This window comes from Schistocerca americana, chromosome 3 (genome assembly GCF_021461395.2).
Source record: "Schistocerca americana isolate TAMUIC-IGC-003095 chromosome 3, iqSchAmer2.1, whole genome shotgun sequence".
Taxonomy (NCBI): domain Eukaryota; kingdom Metazoa; phylum Arthropoda; class Insecta; order Orthoptera; family Acrididae; genus Schistocerca; species Schistocerca americana.
This window is the reverse complement of record NC_060121.1, coordinates 980,194,313-980,212,506: the sequence shown is the minus strand read 5'-3', so window position 1 is coordinate 980,212,506 and position 18,194 is coordinate 980,194,313. Positions and strand designations below refer to the sequence as shown.

Sequence of the window (18,194 nt, the reverse complement as noted above, 5' to 3'; positions counted from 1 at the left end):
TCAGCACCCAAAAATTACATCGCCTGTGTGATGAATTTTACCTGACCCCACTCATTCGGGTACCCACTAGAGAAATTGGAAATAGTAAAACATGTCTTGACAACATAATAACAAACATGACCCACCTATCCCACAGTGCTTCAGATTTAAAACTAGCCATCTCAGATCATCATGCAGTACAGCTTAAATTGGAGCTCCATGAGCCCCCCACTGTCACCACAAAGCAACAGTTTGTAACTAAAAGAATAATGTATAATGACAACATAAATAGACTAAACTGCTTACTAGCACAAATAAAATGGTTTGAAAATAATAGCTTTTCGCATGATACCTTTACTGCTGACTTCTATTACTGCTTTGATACCACATGCACAGTTGTAATCACAAAAAAGAAACAAACAAAAAATATAAACAAAAATATTTGGGTAAATAGTAATGTCACTGAAGCGAGGGAAAAATTAAAACTACTCCACAGTGCAATGCTGAATAATAGAGAGATTCCTGAGCTAAAGGAAGCCTCCAAATATCAAACACACTATAAGGACTTACTCACACAGACCAGGAACAACTATGTTGCAAATAAGCTTCAAAACTCACACAACATAACTGCTGGCATCTGGGCAGTTTTAGCACCTGCAGTGACAAATCCTGTATGGACTTTACTATTACCCAGAATGGCATACTCATAAAAGACCAACTGGAAATTGTAAATATTTTTAATGAATATTTATCTTCCGTAGGGGAAGCCATAAATGACAAACATAAAAACATGCACTACAGTTTTAAAGGTAATACATGTGACCATAGTATATATCTAGCCCCCACAAACTGTGCAGAAATAATGGGCATCATTAGCTCTCTAAAACCCTCTAATTCAGCTGGGCATGATAGCCTAAATATTAATGTTTTAAAAGCCTGTAGCCAAAATGCCTCTGTACCTCTGTCTGTAGCAGTCAACAATATAATAGAATCAGGCACCTTTCCAGACAGACTAAAAATAGCACAGGTAACACCCATTTTTAAGAAAGGTGACAACAACAAAATAGAAAACTACAGACCACTCTCAATCCTTCCTGTCATTTCCAAAATACTTGAGAAAGTTATATACAACAGGATTATAAACTTTCTTAACAAACACAACCTGATTTTTGAAAATCAAAATGGATTCCTAAAAGGTAAATCAACTAGCACTGCAGCTGCTCAACTAATTGAAGAGGTGTTGGGCCCCCTTCTGTTCTTGATCTATGTAAATGATATTAAATACTGTACTAAAAATTCCAAAATTGTTCTGTATGCCGATGACACGTCCATTGTGTGTAAAAAGGAATCATGTAATGAACTAGAGGTCGAGTGTAATAATGTGACAAAAGAAATTGTTCAGTTTTTTAATGAAAGCAACTTAAATGTAAGCACCAGTAAAACATGTTTGATGGAGTTTAACAAAAGTAGTTTGAATAATGAAATTAAATTATACATTGGCAACGAATTGGTAAAGAAAGAGTCTAGTGTAAATTTCCTTGGTGTAATAATCCAAAGCTACCTGAAATGGGACACACATATTGACTCCCTAGCAACTAAGTTGTCAAGAAATATATTTGCAATCAGTACTATTAGCAAGTTCTGTAGAGACACTGTAGTCCTAAAGACTCCTCTCACTTGAACTAGGGTATTGAAATTTGGGGGGGGGGGGCAACAACCAAAGCTAATCTAGATAAGCTACTCATTCTTCAAAAAAGGGGTGTGAGAATAATTTGTGGAGCAAAATACAGGGAATCTTGTCGCAACTTGTTTCCAAAAACAGAGGTGTTAACTGTTATAAACACATACATTCTGAAAGCCATATTGCTTGTGAAAAGACTGCACCCGAACACTTATTCAGATTTCCACCAGTACAATACTAGAAATAAAAAAAGATTTTACAGTGGCAGCCACAGAACAGCACTTTACGAAAAGGGGCCTCAGTACGCAGGTATAAAATTAGGTAATGCACTGCCTAGTGCAGTCATGGCTCTTCCTGCAATTAAACTGAAACATCAGCTTAAGAAATTTTTAGTAAAACACCCTTTCTACACACTAGAAGAGTACCATATTTATATGAAGAACAACAAATGCTTTGTGAAATTATGTGGATAGAAATCAGTAAACATCTTATTGTAATTTTGTTGTAAATTAATGACCCCCGTATTCAGAAGAATGTGTCGTGTGTATTGTACAATTAACTTTAATCATTACTGTTTCTTTGTACATGTGCACTGTACCATTTGATGTTGAATAAAGCTATTATTATTATTATTATTATTATTATTATTGTTATAATCATGCAACCTTCCAGAACCAACATGTGGTGCCAGACAGTTCCAGTGTAAAACAGGTCGCTGCATTCCAATGAGCTTCAAATGTGATTCTGAAAATGACTGTGGTGACTACTCAGATGAAACTGGTTGTGTAAATGTGACAGTACCTCTGTGATAATGGACGCTGTATTCCTGAAACGTGGAAATGTGATTCAGAGAATGATTGTGGTGATGGCTCTGATGAGAATGTGTCGTGTGTATTGTACAATTAACTTTAACCATTACTGTTTCTTTGTACATGTGCACTGTACCATTCGATGTTGAATAAAGCTATTATTATTATTATTATTGTTATTATTATAATCATGCAACCTTCCAGAACCAACATGTGGTGCCGGAGAGTTCCAGTGTAAAACAGGTCGCTGCATTCCAATGAGCTTCAAATGTGATTCTGAAAACGACTGTGGTGACTACTCAGATGAAACTGGTTGTGTAAATGTGACATGCGCTCTGTCTCAGTACCTCTGTGATAATGGACGCTGTATTCCTGAAACGTGGAAATGTGATTCAGAGAATGATTGTGGTGATGGCTCTGATGAAGGAGAATTCTGTAAAGAGAAGACATGTGCCTATTTTCAGGTAAATGTTGTGTACTATCTAGGTATTCTACTCACTATTTGTGAACTATATTGTAAACTGTAGTTGTATATTCTTTTGTTATTAGAAATATGTTTATTGACTGCATAATATATTTTATGTTCCATAACTTAATTGAAAGTGAATTTTTTAAAAAGTTGGCTGATTAATTTTAATTACTTTTGCCAAAACATATGTAAACTTTATATTAATTACATACTTTGATATATACAGACTGAAACCAAAATCTATACTGTTTTTTTGTTATATAATTTTTCAGTTTACTTGTCCACGGTCTGGTCATTGTATTCCACAGTCATGGGTCTGTGATGGAGATAATGACTGTTTTGATAATCAGGATGAAGAAGGCTGCCCACCAATAACATGTACAGCATCACAGTTCAAATGTGCTGATTTGAAGCAGTGTATACAGGAATCATATAAATGTGATGGTATACCTGACTGCAATGATGGTAGTGATGAACAAGGCTGCCGTAAGTAGTGATTTGTTGTATTGTTTGTGAAAAAATTACAAAGTCCATGCGGGATGATAAAGTATTGAATGTTTATGTAAAATAATCAGTGAAAATTGTGATCAATTTGATATTGTTCTTTTTGGTGGTTAGTGAAATGAATCTTCATTTGACAGTGACAGGATTAGTGATTTATTTTAAAATCTGTGTCTATAACATTGACATAAAATACTTAGATGTGAGTATGCCATGGATACTGGAGTCATTTTAGAATGTGTATTCAACTTATGAGAAAGCAATATTTATGAAGAGGTGAACGTTGCCCATAGAGATTTGACTGGGATATATTTGTTTTTATGTTATTTCTATTTATTTATTTAACATGGCAGTATTATGACCAATCAGCCATGTCTTACATTTAACCAGGCATTCCACATATTTTGCATTACATCCATTACAGCAAGCAAAGTTATATCTAATATACAGCTTTATAAAAATTTTAATAATTACTGAAGTGCAAAAAAGTTAACATTCATTCATGAGTACAATGATAGGGACAGGTTACAGGAATGAATAACCAGAATAAGAAAGAAAGGAAGAAATAAAGATGAAACTGTTTTTAAGTACATTGAAATCAAAATACAAAAATGTTACGTCTATTCATAATGTTCACAATATCATCACAAAGAATCTGGAGAGGAATTCCACCTTATGCAAGACACCTTTGTAATTCAGAACTGCAACATTCACAAAATGATCGTCGCAAAGAATACTTTTCAGTGAAGAGAAAAACTTGTTTGGTCAGAAAACATTCTCAATTTTCAGTATGTTTGAAGACTGAGGCCAAGTATGAGAATTTCAGTGGAGGGGGGGAGGAAATGAAAAATTAAAATATAAGCTGTGTATATGATTTTTTATTTTTTAATTGAAGTTTCCATTGCATGTGCTCCAAGAGTTGCTAAATGGATGCACTTTTATATGTAATACAGCATTAAATAATTCTGTTTTCTACTTCTCATCCATCAGTTTGCTGAAATTTTCTCCCATTTTGCAGCGTCCTTGGCTCCGAATCAGTGCGACAGTGAGAAACAATTCCAGTGTAAGTCCTCAGGGATATGCATTCCCCGATCATGGCACTGTGATGGTACACCAGATTGTGATGACGGCTCAGATGAACCATCATCTTGTGGACAGGTAAAATAATTTACTGATTTGGTACAACTTTGCAGAGTAATTGACGACCCCCCAAGTTGAACAGTAGTTTATTTCAGTGGTACACACTGCTACTTGCTCCTCCCAGTATTCATCATGAATTTATAATTCTAGGACAGTAAGAAATACGTTACTAGGTTTTGCGTGAATATAGGCCCCAATTTTTTTCTTGAATTTTTGCTTGAAAAATTATGGTTTGGCCTATAATTGAGATTTTCCCCTCAAATCATAAGTTATAAATTTCAAAAGGACATGTACATGTATCTTGTGGATCAAAATTAATACCATTACATGTTAGTGCAGTTACTTTTGTAAACCTTGAAAAACTAAGAAGAAAATAGCAGAAAAACTTATACCTTGTTTGTAAATAAAGTTATTGTTCTTGAAAAAGTCTCCAGTCAGCAGCGGGAGAACACCCACTCAAAAAGGTTTAACTTATGCAAACTTTTGAAGCCAGTGGCTCCTTCTTCTGGCAGAAGAGTTGAAGGGAAAGGGATAGAGGTGAAGGAAAAGGACTGGAGAGGTTTAGGAAAAGTGGTACAGTTTGGATAATTCACGCAGAACCCCGGGTCAGGGAAAACTTATCGGATGGGATGAGAAGTAAAGACTGATTGTTGGGACTGCACCAGACGAGGTTTGAAAACCTGAGAGCTTAAAGGTGCAAGATTGGGTAATATGCAAGACAGAGATTATTAATAAAACATTGTGCACAAGTTAATAAGAGTAAAAAGCTAAGTACTTGTATATAACAGAGATGGGAGGGGGGCTGTCGAAAAATAGACAGGTCAGAAAATAAAAGATGTAGAAAACTAAAATGGAGTGAAGAAATGCTGAGACGGAAGGAATAAAGAGCAGGTGGGTGGCGAGAACCAAGGACGCATTGTAGCGCTAGTTTTCGACCTGCGGAGTTCTGAGAAACTGGTGTCTGGGAGAAGAATCCAGATGGCGCGCGTGTTGAAACAGGCACCAAGGTCACAACTGTCAAGTTGTAGAGAATGTTCTTAAATAGGATAATGTGTGTTGCTATTAACACACCTTCTGCCTATGTCCATTCATCGTGACTGATGACTGGGTGGTAGTCACGCCGATGTAAAAGACCAAACAGACTTCACACAACAATTGGTATATGAGTGTCTTTTCACAGGTGGCTCAATTTTATACTGTTATATCTTCTCAACTGGAAAACAATTGTGAAATTTTGTCTACTAATTAGTTGTATATTACATGCTTTTTTTTCAGCTTGCAGTGGTTCTAATTTTTTTATACAGACTATTGCTTTTGTTACTGAAACTAAAAGCTGAGCAAAATGTAGTATATCTAAAGAGAAACTGAATTGTTAAGGTCAGTACAAGACAAACAATGTGAACATTACTGTACTGCTCCCAAGGAGAAGCACAAAAAAGGAGTAGAAGAAAGCTGTACAAACTATTTAAGCTGCTGGCATAATATCAGGAAGAACAGTCATTGTTGAAAAGGCACTAGGAAAAAATGATTTTGGTTTGATCGTACATTGTCTTTAAAAGATGATATACCATTTCATTGGCGCGTCATGTTCCGTAAATAGCAAGAGGCTTTAGTGGTGTAGAGTGAGAAACTACAGACCACATCTCAGAATGCCCTTAGTAGCAATTTTCTGTCTGTGGTTGAATTGTGATTTTTTTTCTTTGCTTGAGACCGTAATTTTTCCTCTTCATACTTTGCAACTGTTTGTTGTTCAGTCTCATATACTCAAGCACCACACTTTCACTGAAACAACTTTGAACTTCCTGAACCTGAAATCTGGCTATTTTGTGTAAGTTTATGTGTGTTGACCACTAGCTTCCTTGAAACCTTTAATGTTTTCTGGTCTTTCTTTTTATTTGAAATACAGAATTTTTTGTATCAACACTTTCATTGTTGAACAGTTCCGTCAGTCATGACCTATATGTCTTCTTATATAAATTCATGAATGTAAGATTCAGATATTTTAAAAGCTGCAACCTCATGCAATAATTAGTTTATTTTCAAAAGTTTGAACAGTTAAAATAATTGATTCCAGTCACTTGAGTATTTCGGGATAAAATTCGTATGGATTTGACTTATGAGAATAGTTCAGTTTGATACTGCTTCATTATACAACACTGATTTTGTGACTGTATTGAGCAGCTGAGGTAGTGAATGGTGATGGAAAGAAGGCAAACTGAAATATTATTATTCTTATACACACTCATCATCTGATTTGCAGTTCTTTTCACTGCTTATTGAATGAAATTATTAAATTGTTAAAATAAATCAGGAAGTGTCCTCTGGTAACAGATAATGTTGTTAAAGAATGCAATGTTATACAATCTTGTCAAGACTGCTGCTGCAGATAACAGAATGTTGAGGGAGGACTGTCTAGCTATGCAGCATAGAAATGTCACTAAGGTTTATTATTATTATTATTATTATTATGCGCGTTAACTGCTCAGTGATGAGGCTGGAGCTTTCAGTGGTTTCAACTAGAGGTGAGCACATAATAGTAAGCAGCAGCAGATCCAGAAATATCATCTGTCATGGGGAGAGACAAAAAAGAATAGTATGTAATTTGTTGTCCTCATTTTTGTATATTGTTTCCATTTTGCAGTTCCCATTATCATAATAATTACAATGAAGCTGTTTTGATCTACCCTTATGTACTTGAACTGCATTTTTCTTCTTTTAATGCTGTTTGTATGTTTACTGTTGTAGATTGACTGCCAAATGGGTTTCTTCAGGTGCAACAATTCACAGTGTGTGTTCAAGGCTTATATTTGTGATGGCAAAAATGATTGTGAAGATGGATCAGATGAAGACGCGAGACATGCATGTGGCCCACCTCCATTCAGGTATTGCCTTGGGATATGTCTTAACTTTTGCTAATGTTTTCCTTTAGTTTCTATGTGGAATTTGGTCAAATATATTTCACCATACTGCCAAATTTATTTATTTATTCAGCCAAAAAATCTTTACAAGTTGTGGGATGCGCACACACACAAAGTACAGAAACAGTAATATTTCAACAATAAATGAATTTTCTGCTTTATTATTAAAAGAGCTTATACTACTTGCAGTAGCTGCACTGTCTTGCATCAAATCTACTCTTTTCAAGTTTATAAATGTTGCTGGAAATATTAAAATATCTGTCTCATTTGAAAACATCTTTTCCTGTGAAACTGGCCGGTATTTATTCCTGCCTCAAAAAAGATGAGAAGTATCTTCTAAGGTGTGTGTGTGTGTGTGTGTGTGTGTGTGTGTGTGTGTGTGTGTGTGTGTGTGTGTGTGAGTGAGAGAGAGAGAGAGAGAGAGAGAGAGAGAGAGAGAGAGAGCTGGCTTCTAAGTCAAGTGTTCAAAAGAGTTGCTCTTGTTGTTGAATTATGAAGCCCATTTTTTTATTTTACATCTAATGTTAATAAAATAAATATCGTTCTGAACACTGTCTTTTGTAAAACATCTAATAACACTGTCTGATGGAAAACACCTAACGTTTTCCTTTCCATTTTTTACCCAGACCTGTTTAATGACTTATGCACCATCTTCAGTGAGTCTTGCTTCATTTGGTATGGATTTGAGTGGTTTTCTGTGTCTATATTTTCAGCCTAGTTAGTTTGTTAACAACATGGAAAACCAGTCGTATTTGTGCTACATTTTTAATGTAAATGAATTGAGATGCACTGAAGTCCTAAAATGTACCGAAAGAGGTAAGAGAAAATATTTATTATTTGGCAGCAGAAGTTTGTGTTAAAAACACTATATTTAGTGTTGAAGAGGTTCTGAACTTTTGTTTAGTTCTGTGTGTGAATACAGCAGTATTGCATCCTCCTTTTTTATTGGGAGGTGGGGATGGGGGAAAGGGGGGGGGGGACATTTCAAACTGGTTGCTGACATGATTTACAGTGAGAGACAGCTTTTGCCTTACCAGAAAGGAGACAGAGATAAGTCTGCATTCATTATCTTGTTAATAAAGGAAAATGGTCAAAAATATATTGTCTCGGTTAAAGTTAACATCTTTCCAAGAAACAATTTCATTTAGAAGGAAAAAAGAAAATTCTTGTTTAATGTCCCATTGGCTAGGCCTTACGTATGGAGCATATCAGCAGATAAGACAAGGATGGGGAAGGATATTGGTTATTTAAATTACATAGGACCCAGCCTGGTTTTTTCGACAGTAGATCCTGGAAATCACAAAATACATAAATCTGGATTGCTGGGTGATGATTTGAGCCCCACTTTACTGAAGTGTGAAACCAAAAAGTGCTATAATATTTTCAGTTGTAACAATGAACAAAAAAACTTGCATGTCATTTTTTGATGTAGTCTCCCTGATGTTGAATGCACGTATTTCACCACTTTGAAAGTGCATAGATACCACTATGAAAGGATTCATTTGGTCATGTGTGTAGCCAATCATGGACTGAGGTTTTCACTACTTCATTACTTCTGAAATGCTTGCCTCTCATTGCTTCTTTGAGTGTACTGAACAGATGAAAGTCATCAGGAGCAGGGTTGGGTGAATAAAGACATACCAGACATTGAAATGTAATTTTCTGAAGAGTCTCAATTGTCTTATAGGCTGTATGTGGTCGGGCATTGTCATGCTTTGGCACTACTTCTGAAGTCAGAAGTCCTTGTTGTTTACTCCTGATTTCAGGTCAAAGCTGATTTTTCAGAATGTCTGTATAAGAAATACTGGTTACCTTCACTCCCCTATCCATGTAACGCTCCAAAATTCCACCATTTGCATCCCCGAAGAGAGTGAACATGGTTTTTCCAGCAGACAGCTGAGTGCAGAATTTTTTTGGTTTTGGTATGAGGTTTTCATTTCTTGTTGGGACTTGGTGGTAGTGGTCCCAAGTCTCGATCACCTGTTATAATTTTTCCCGGAAATGCATCACCATCAATATGGAAATGATGCACAAGTTCTTCACAGGCATCTATGTAATTGTCTTTCAATTCGGCAGTCAACTGATGTGGAAGTCATCTTGCAAACACCTTGTTGAAGTGCAGTACATTGTGAACAAATAAAATGAAATTATCGTGTGGCATAGCTGACCAGGAGGCATAGCTGACCAGGAGACCCCATCTGGGGAAGTTCAGTCGCCGGGTTGCAAGTCTTATTTCAGGTGACGCCACGTTGGGCAACTTGTGCATCGGTGATGATGAGATGATTATGGGGACAACACAACAACTGGTCGACGAGTGGAGGAAATCTTCACCTGGCCGGGATTCGATCCCAGGCCTGCTGCAAATACGTTACCATTCATCTAAGCAGGTGGACATTGTGAACAATAGTCTACTCTGAGCCAATACTAATCTTCAGACTTGTGGCTATTTTGTTCAGAGTTATGCAACTGTTCTCCTTTACAAGCTCGTCTACTAATCTTCAAACTTGTGGCTATTTTGTTCAGAGTTATGCATATGCTCTCCTTTACAAGCTCATCCACTAACCACAGTTTTCTTATGTTGAGAGTCTGCCCTGGTCTTGGAGCATCCTCCAGAGAAGTTACACCGCTTTTAAATGTCCTACACCACTTACACACTCGCTGCAATGACAAATCGAATCATGATACTGTGCTGTCATTCTGCGATGAGCTTCGATTGGTTTGACACCTCCATTACACAAAAAATGCACCATAGATTTCTGCTCAATCACGGTACATGTTGACAGTGGGGCTGCCATCTTGTTGTGAACATTGCTGCATTGAAGCATCACTCTGCCATCGCTCGGTCACTTTCTGAACCTCAAGGAACACTACTGCCACATAAAAACACCATCACAACTTTCAAAATTTTATGGGACTCTTAAGGTTTTCATTTGACCATCCTCATATGTATTATTACAACTTTTCTTTGACATGTCTAACATCAATTTTACAGTTTGTGCTGTGTGATAAAACTGGACCAATAAAAAATCAAATCAACCAATCAGTTGTGTTTGGGCTTTGGGACTTGCCTGTTCCACCTTTCCCTCTCTTCTTACTGCTGTTTTTAGTTTGTTCTGAGGCCTGATGGCAGAGGATGGCAAAATATTCTTTTCCTTACATGTTACATTGTACAATGTAGCCCATAGTGGCCATAAAATCAGACAAACTTTATGATTAATGAATGTAAATAAGGGAAAATATCCCCATGCACACAGTATCCTGTATGTGGGGTAGTTGTATAGTTTTAACTATCATCACAAAAAATAAATCACATAATTAACTTTTGCAGCCTGTTGACAAAGTTGAGATGGATTGTGCCATTTTGATCAGTTTCTTCTGGTGCTGTGGTACGGTACCACGGTGCAGGGATTTCAGTGTCTACCAGGACTGTAGACATGAATCAGCAAACAAATGAAAATATAATTTTGAATGATATATTAAATGTTTTCCGCTGCACAGTGATTTTATGGGCTGTCAACAATTATGCCTTGTGTATTACAGAAACAACACCTGAGTACACCCTAATAATAGTAATTTAAGACATGTGCATTTATTTATCAGAGAAACTTCTTTTGCTACAACAGAAATTACAATGGAAATTTGTTTCAGATGTGCATCTGATGAATGGCAGTGTCCAGGAGTGACAGGGCGCTGTGTCAAATATCACCAAGTATGCAATAATAAGCCAGATTGTCCCAATGGTGCTGATGAGGGTCCAGGATGTGACAGGAACAGCTGTGCATTCAGAGGACTCCTGTGTTCAAATACCTGTCTTCAGACACCTTTAGTAAGTACTCAAGTCTTAAAGTCATTTAGTTCTCTCTGTAAGCCTCACATATTTATTATAAAAGGATCATTTTGAGAGCCAAGGTTATCCCTAAGACATCTATAAAAGTTCAATGTTGTTTTTGTTTCCTCTTTAGAGTGTAGTTTATTTCATGTTTGCAACTTAAAGTACAAATTCTCTCTCACATTTTAAACTGATAGAAATAGTGTCTTTGAAACAACTTCCTATAGGCAAATAGTTATGTCCACATGCTTACAAACATCACTACCCCAGAAAAAGAGGGAACAGAGAAGGGAAAAAGACAAGTCAGTGTGTTGGCAGAGAGTGGTGCACAATGAGGGGGCATGAAGTTTCAGTCTACTCTTGAAATTATCACAGCCATAACCTGTAGTAAGCTACTATCCCCACACCCTCACCAAGTGAGGTGGCACAGAGGTTAGCACACTGGACTCAGATTCAGGAGGGCGGCGGTTCAACACTGTGTACCACATCCTGATTTGGGTTTTCTGTGATTTCCCTAAATCACTTCAGTCAAATCCTGGGATGGTTCTCTGAAAGGGCATGAACGACTTCCTTCCCTAATCTGATGGGACCGATTACCTCACTGTTTGGTCCCCTCCTCCGAATCAATCAACCGACCGACCCTCACTTCCACCCAACAGTTTCCACCCCCTCTGTCATATCACCTCCTCCCATTTCATGTCCCCTCACCTTCATTGTTGTACCAATCGAAGCCAATGCAGACCCCTGTCTTTCCCCCTTCTCTGCTCCTCACCTCTTCCAGTCACTATTTTCTGCCCATAACCCCCACCTCCTCCCTCCCCTACAGCCTTCCGATGCTACATCTGGCAGCTTTGTCTTGCCACCATCTAGTCCCTGCACACTCTGCCAGAGAGCACTCTTCTCTACCCCCACACGTACCCTGCTATCCTTCTCTCTTCCTCGCCCCACTTCGGACTGCTGCTTTCATTCAGTGTGACAGTTGCATTCTCGCTGAAGTGACTGGAGATAGAGGTCATTTGTTTTTGACATGGAATTGCTTGTGTCAGTGCGTGTGTGTTTTTTCTGATCTGAAGAAGGCTTTGGCTGATAGCTCAGTGTGTAACAGTCTTTTTTTTGTGCCTGTCTGCAACTCAGTGTGTCATCTTTACAGTGAGTAGCAATCTATCCTTTTCATAATATTGCAAACATGGTTGTAGTTTGCTTCTTGCTTCTTGCTTCACATAGCAGACAGGAACATTGAAAGGGGCTGTAATATTACACTGAAATTGATTGTCAGTGTAATTCATATTGTGTACAGGATTGGAAGAAAATCCTTGCAGAATATAATCAATAAAACAACATTCAGTGCTCTGCCTCTTTTTCTAGTAGAAAGCACGCACATTCACACTTGCCGTAGAACTGTTAGTTCTGGGGTTTGGTGTGATGGATGCAGTAGTTTTTTTCACTGGGGGGGGGGGGGGGGGGGGACACGACTGCAGTGGCGTGGGTGTCGGGGAAGTGGATCAGGCTCATCAGTGGTCATGTAGGATTTGCAGCAGAGATAGGAAGATAGTGGAACGAAAATTGCTGCCCTTCAGGCTGAGCTAGATCAGGCTAGGGAAGATCTGGACAGGTTAAGGAGGGAGAAGGGCAAAGAGAGGTGGGAAGTGGCAACAGGTAACAGAAGGAACAGGCCTAGAACTAAGTCTGACAGTTTTGTGGTGAATGTCAAAAATAAGTTTGACCTGTTGCTTCAGTTAGAAACTGATGAGCCTCAAACAGAGGTAGGTGTAGACAGGACACAACAGACTTTCAATAGGAAAGTCATTGAAAAGGAAGAAAGTTTTGTTGTTAGGCAGTTCTCATGCCAGAGGTGTAGGCCAACTTCTGCAGGAGGAATTGGGACCAGAATACCAGGTCACAATTTTTTTCAAACCAAGTGCTAGTCTGGATCAGGTGACAGAGGATTTAGGTTCACTCTGTAAAGAATTTACCAGGGAAGACACCGTGGTTATTGTGGGAGGGCCAGGGAACAGCATCGACAGAGGTCCTGGGTACAGTATAGAGTGTGACCTGGTAAAGATTGTGTCGGCATCGAGACACACCAATGTTGAATTTGTATCTGTCCTGAGACGCCATGACCGACTTCATTTGAACTCTTCTTTTGGGAGAGTTAATTTGGAGTTGGAACGGCTGCTTGGGTCGGGTGCGGGGGCTCATATTGGTGTGGTTCCTGTTGATTCTCTCAGTAGGTGGTACTATACCAGGCACAGCCTACATCTCAACAGAAAAGGGAAGGGGAAACTGGCTGGGGTAATAGCAGGAAATTTAAGGGGGGGGGGAGGCACTGCCATGAATGGTAAAATACCAGTGGTCACAAGTGTTGGAGCAGCACCTTTTTTAGGATAGGTAAGACAGAAAGATGTCAAGCTCTACGAGAGGTCAGGATTGAAACAAATCTTCAGTTTAGGAAAGAAATTAAGCAGCACAATTCTAGCACATTGGATCACCAATCACAGCTGTCAATTACAAATTTTCACCAATCACCAGAAATTTTATCTCCACCAAGTTGTATCTCAGTCCTAGGTAATTGCATTGATGAATTAAAGTCACCCAACCCAGTTGACATAATCTGCCTCTCTGAACACCATGTGACAACTGGTATAGGAACTAGGCCTAAGCACAATGAGAAACTCTGACAGGAGAGTACTGCAAATGTTAGAATAAGGAAAGGTTCTCATAAAAGTATAATTAAAAATAATGTAAGTATATTTCATCAAAATATTGGGAGTTTAAAGAATAAAACAGATGAGCTTCTGGTTTGTTTAGAAGATTTAGAAGCTGAGGATGAAATAGATATACTATGCCTGTCTGAGCTCTGAGCATCACATTGTTACTGATATGGATAAGGTAAATGTAAGTGGATATAAGCTCTCTGCACATGTAATGAGAGAAAATATGGAGAAAGGAGGAGTTGCCATATATGTCAAAAGTTATCATTGTGCAAAAAGTATAGAAACAAAAAGTTTTGTGTAGAGAAACATATAGAAGCATGTGCCTGTGAGCTTAAATTAAATAAAGGCACATTTATAATTGTAACTGTATATAGGTCCCCATCAGGAAATTTTCATCTATTACTGAAAAATTTGGACTCCTTGTTGAGCTATCTGTCAGACAGGGGGACGCAAATTATTATTTGTGGGGACTTCACTGTAGATTCTCTGAAAGAGGGTAATAGGAAAAATGACCTTGAAGTATTACTCGGTTCTTTCAATTTGACACCCGTTATTGATTTTCCTACTCGGGTGGTAAAGGATAGCAGCTCACTGACAGATAACTTCTTTATAGACCAAGATAAGTTTAACCAGATAAATGCTCAGCCTGTTGAGAATGGTCTTTCTGATCATGGTGCACAGCTAGTTACAATATATGACATAGCTCCATTCAGAAATACTAAACAGTCCTCCAAAGTAGTACGTTCAGTCAACGATTTAACAATTGTAAATTTCAGGGAAAGCCTACAGCAATTAGACTGGGATGAGGTGTACCGTGAACCTGATGCCAATTTAAAATATAATTTATTTCATGACATTTTTCTAAATGCATTTGAAAACTGCTTCCCCAAGAAAATAGTTAAATATACTCGTAAGAAACCTTGTAACAAACCATGGCTTACTAAGGGTATAAAAAGTCTTGTAACCGGAAAAGGGAAATGTATCTGACAGCAAGAAAGAGTAGTGACCCAGAAACTATCAAACATTATAAAAACTACTGTTTTATATTAGGAAAAGTTATTAAAAAATCCAGAAGTATGTGTATCATGTCTGAAATCAGCAACTCTGATAACAAAATTAAAAAAAATTGGAATATTATTAAAAGAGAAACAGGTCAACCAAGAGCACAGGAAGACAGTATTACCATCAAATTGAATGAAAACTTTACAAACAAAAAGTCAGAAGTTGAAAATATTTTTAATAATCATTTTCTAAATGTTGTGGATATAGTAGGATCCAGGTGTTCATTAGAAGATGCTAGGCTGTTAATGGAAGAGGTCATACCTATGCAGTTTGATACAATTGAAATCTCACCCACTTCTCCCTCTGAAATTAGGAAAATAATAAACTTGCTTAAAAGCAAAAACTCACATGGAATTGATGGCATTTCCAGCAAAATACTAAAAGCTTGTTCTCAACAGATAAGTAAGATTCTCAGCCACCTGTGTAATAGCTCTCTGGAACAGGGCATTTTCCCTGATAGACTGAAATATGCTATTGTTATACCTTTGCATAAAAAGGGGGATAGATCTGATGTCAACAATTACCACCCAATCTCCCTTCTAACAGCTTTATCCAAAATTTTTGAGAAAGTAATGTATTCAAGAGTAGCTTCACATATCTGTAAAAATGAAGTACTAACAAAATGTCAGTTTGGTTTCCAGAAAGGTTTTTCAACAGAAAATGCCATATATGCTTTTACCAGTCAAATTTAGAATGATCTGAATAACCGAACACCACCCATTGGGATTTTTTGTGATCTCTCAAAGGCTTTTGATTGTGTAAATCATGAAATTCTGCTAGACAATCTCAAATATTGTGGCATGGGTGGGGCAGTGCACAAATGGTTCAATTCGTACTTGACTGGACGAGTGCAGAAAGTTGAAATAAGCAGTTCTCATAATATGCGAAGATCAGCACATTCCTCAAACTGGGGAACTATCAAGAATGAGGTTCCAGAAGGGTCAGTCTTGGGTCCTTTGTTGTTCTTAATATATATTAATGACTTGCCATTCTATATTCATGAAGAGGCAAAGTTAGTTCTCTTTGCTGATGATACAAGTATAGTAATCACACCTGACAAACAAGAATTAACTGATGAAATTGTCAATACTGTCTTTCAGAAAATTACTTAGAGGTTCCTTGGAAACGGACTCTCACTGAATTTTGATAAGACACAGTACATACAGTTCCGTACAGTGAATGGTATGATGCCATTAATAAATATAGACCTTAATCAGAAGCATATAGCTAAGGTAGAATATTCCAAATGTTTAGGTTTGTCCATCGATGAGAGATTAAATTGGAAGAAACACATTGATGATCTGCTGAAACGTTTGAGCTCAGCTACTTATGCAATAAGGGTCATTGCAAATTTTGGTGATAAACATCGTAGTAAATTAGCTTACTACACCTATTTTCACTCATTGCTTTCATATGGTATCATATTTTGGGGTAATTCATCACTGAGGAATAAAGTATTTATTGCACAAAAGCGTGTAATCAGAATAATAACTGGAGTCCACCCAAGGTCATCCTGCAGACATTTATTTAAGGATCTGGGGATATTCACAGCAGCTTCTCAGTATATATACTCTCTTATGAAATTTGTTATTAACAACCAAACCCAATTCCAAAGTAATAGCAGTGTGCATAACTACAATACTAGGAGAAAGGATGATCTTCACTATTCAAGATTAAATCTAACTTTTGCACAGAAAGGGGTGAATTATACTGCCACTAAAGTCTTTGGTCACTTACCAAATAGTATCAAAAGTCTGGCAGATAACCAACAAGTATTTAAGAAGAAATTAAAAGAATTTCTGAATTACAACTCCTTCTACTCCATAGAGGAATTTTTAGATATAAATTAAGAAAAAAAACTAAAAAGTTATTAAAATAATAAAAAAACACAAAAAATAAAAAAAGTTCTTATATTAACTTAAGTATGTTGTTAAATTAACTTAATTATGTCATGTATTGGAAAATTCGACTTGTTCCACATCATTACGAAATATCGTATTCATGATCCATGGAACTAGTATTAATCTAATCTAATCTAATCTAATCACATGCAACCACCCAAACGTGTATCGCCACAGCCATGGGGACACTGATTCTGATCTGATTTGATACATCAACTTAAATATGAGTAATGGAGCCATGAAAGAAAATTTGAGAGCTGTGACATGTCAGTACTTTAGATCACCTGGTAAAGTTGATAGGCAAGTTAAGAAAATATCATGCAGAAATAAAATATTTTATCCAGTCAGTTATGGAAATAAATATGCTCTTCATGAATTTGACTTTAATTTCTGTAATATATATAGCTATACAAAGGCAAGTCAATGTTCAATGTTATTATCAAATATCTCAAAAAGTTCGTAATCGATTTAGTTCAAACTTTTACACTATACATACTCAAATAAACATTTATATCTAAAAACAAAGATGCAGTAACTTACCAAACAAAAGCATTGGTATGTTGATAGAGACAATAACAAACACAAACACACACACAAATTTCAAGCTTTCGCAACCCACGGTTGCTCCATCAGGAAAGAGGGAAGGAGAGGGAAAGACGAAAGGATGTGGGATTTAAGGGAGAGGGTAAGGAGTCATTCCAATCCCGGGAGCAGAAAGACTTAGCTTAGGGGGAAAAAAGGACAGGTATACACTCGCGCACACACACACACACACACACACACACACACACACACACACACATATCCATCCGCACATACATAGACACAAGCAGACATTTGTAAAGGGTTTAAAACGAAACTTTGGGATTTCTGCATAGTATTATAATTCATGCAACATATCACATTTGTGAGGCTTAACAGTGATTTTGTTGGTCATGTAATGTTATATATGCTGCCATCATCATCATCATCATCTTCTCACAGCTACTGAACCTGAAGGTTAGTTGTTTGCAATGACCGCAACAGATTATCTGCCATATCTTTGTTAATTCAAGCTTGTGTTCCATTTTTAACAACCCCATTTTCGTTGCTTCTTTCGCACATATAAAAAGTCATGAGAGAAAAGTAATATTTTGACCAAGTAATAGGTTTCACAGAACACAACAAGATAGGTGTTGTTTTGAGGCTGAG

The 18,194-nt window shown here is 37.2% G+C and overlaps 1 protein-coding gene across 1 annotated transcript in view; it reads left to right on the top strand.

Annotated features, from left to right (window-relative positions):
• The window catches only part of LOC124607337 (low-density lipoprotein receptor-related protein 2), a 218,604-nt gene that overhangs the window by 83,086 nt on the left and 117,324 nt on the right, over positions 1-18,194 (top strand). Inside the window, exons 16-20 of the mRNA XM_047139640.1 lie at positions 2,674-2,933; positions 3,211-3,424; positions 4,458-4,597; positions 7,325-7,461; positions 11,146-11,323. Of these exons, the coding sequence (XP_046995596.1) occupies positions 2,674-2,933; positions 3,211-3,424; positions 4,458-4,597; positions 7,325-7,461; positions 11,146-11,323 (929 nt within the window). The remainder of the gene's footprint in view (positions 1-2,673; positions 2,934-3,210; positions 3,425-4,457; positions 4,598-7,324; positions 7,462-11,145; positions 11,324-18,194) is intronic.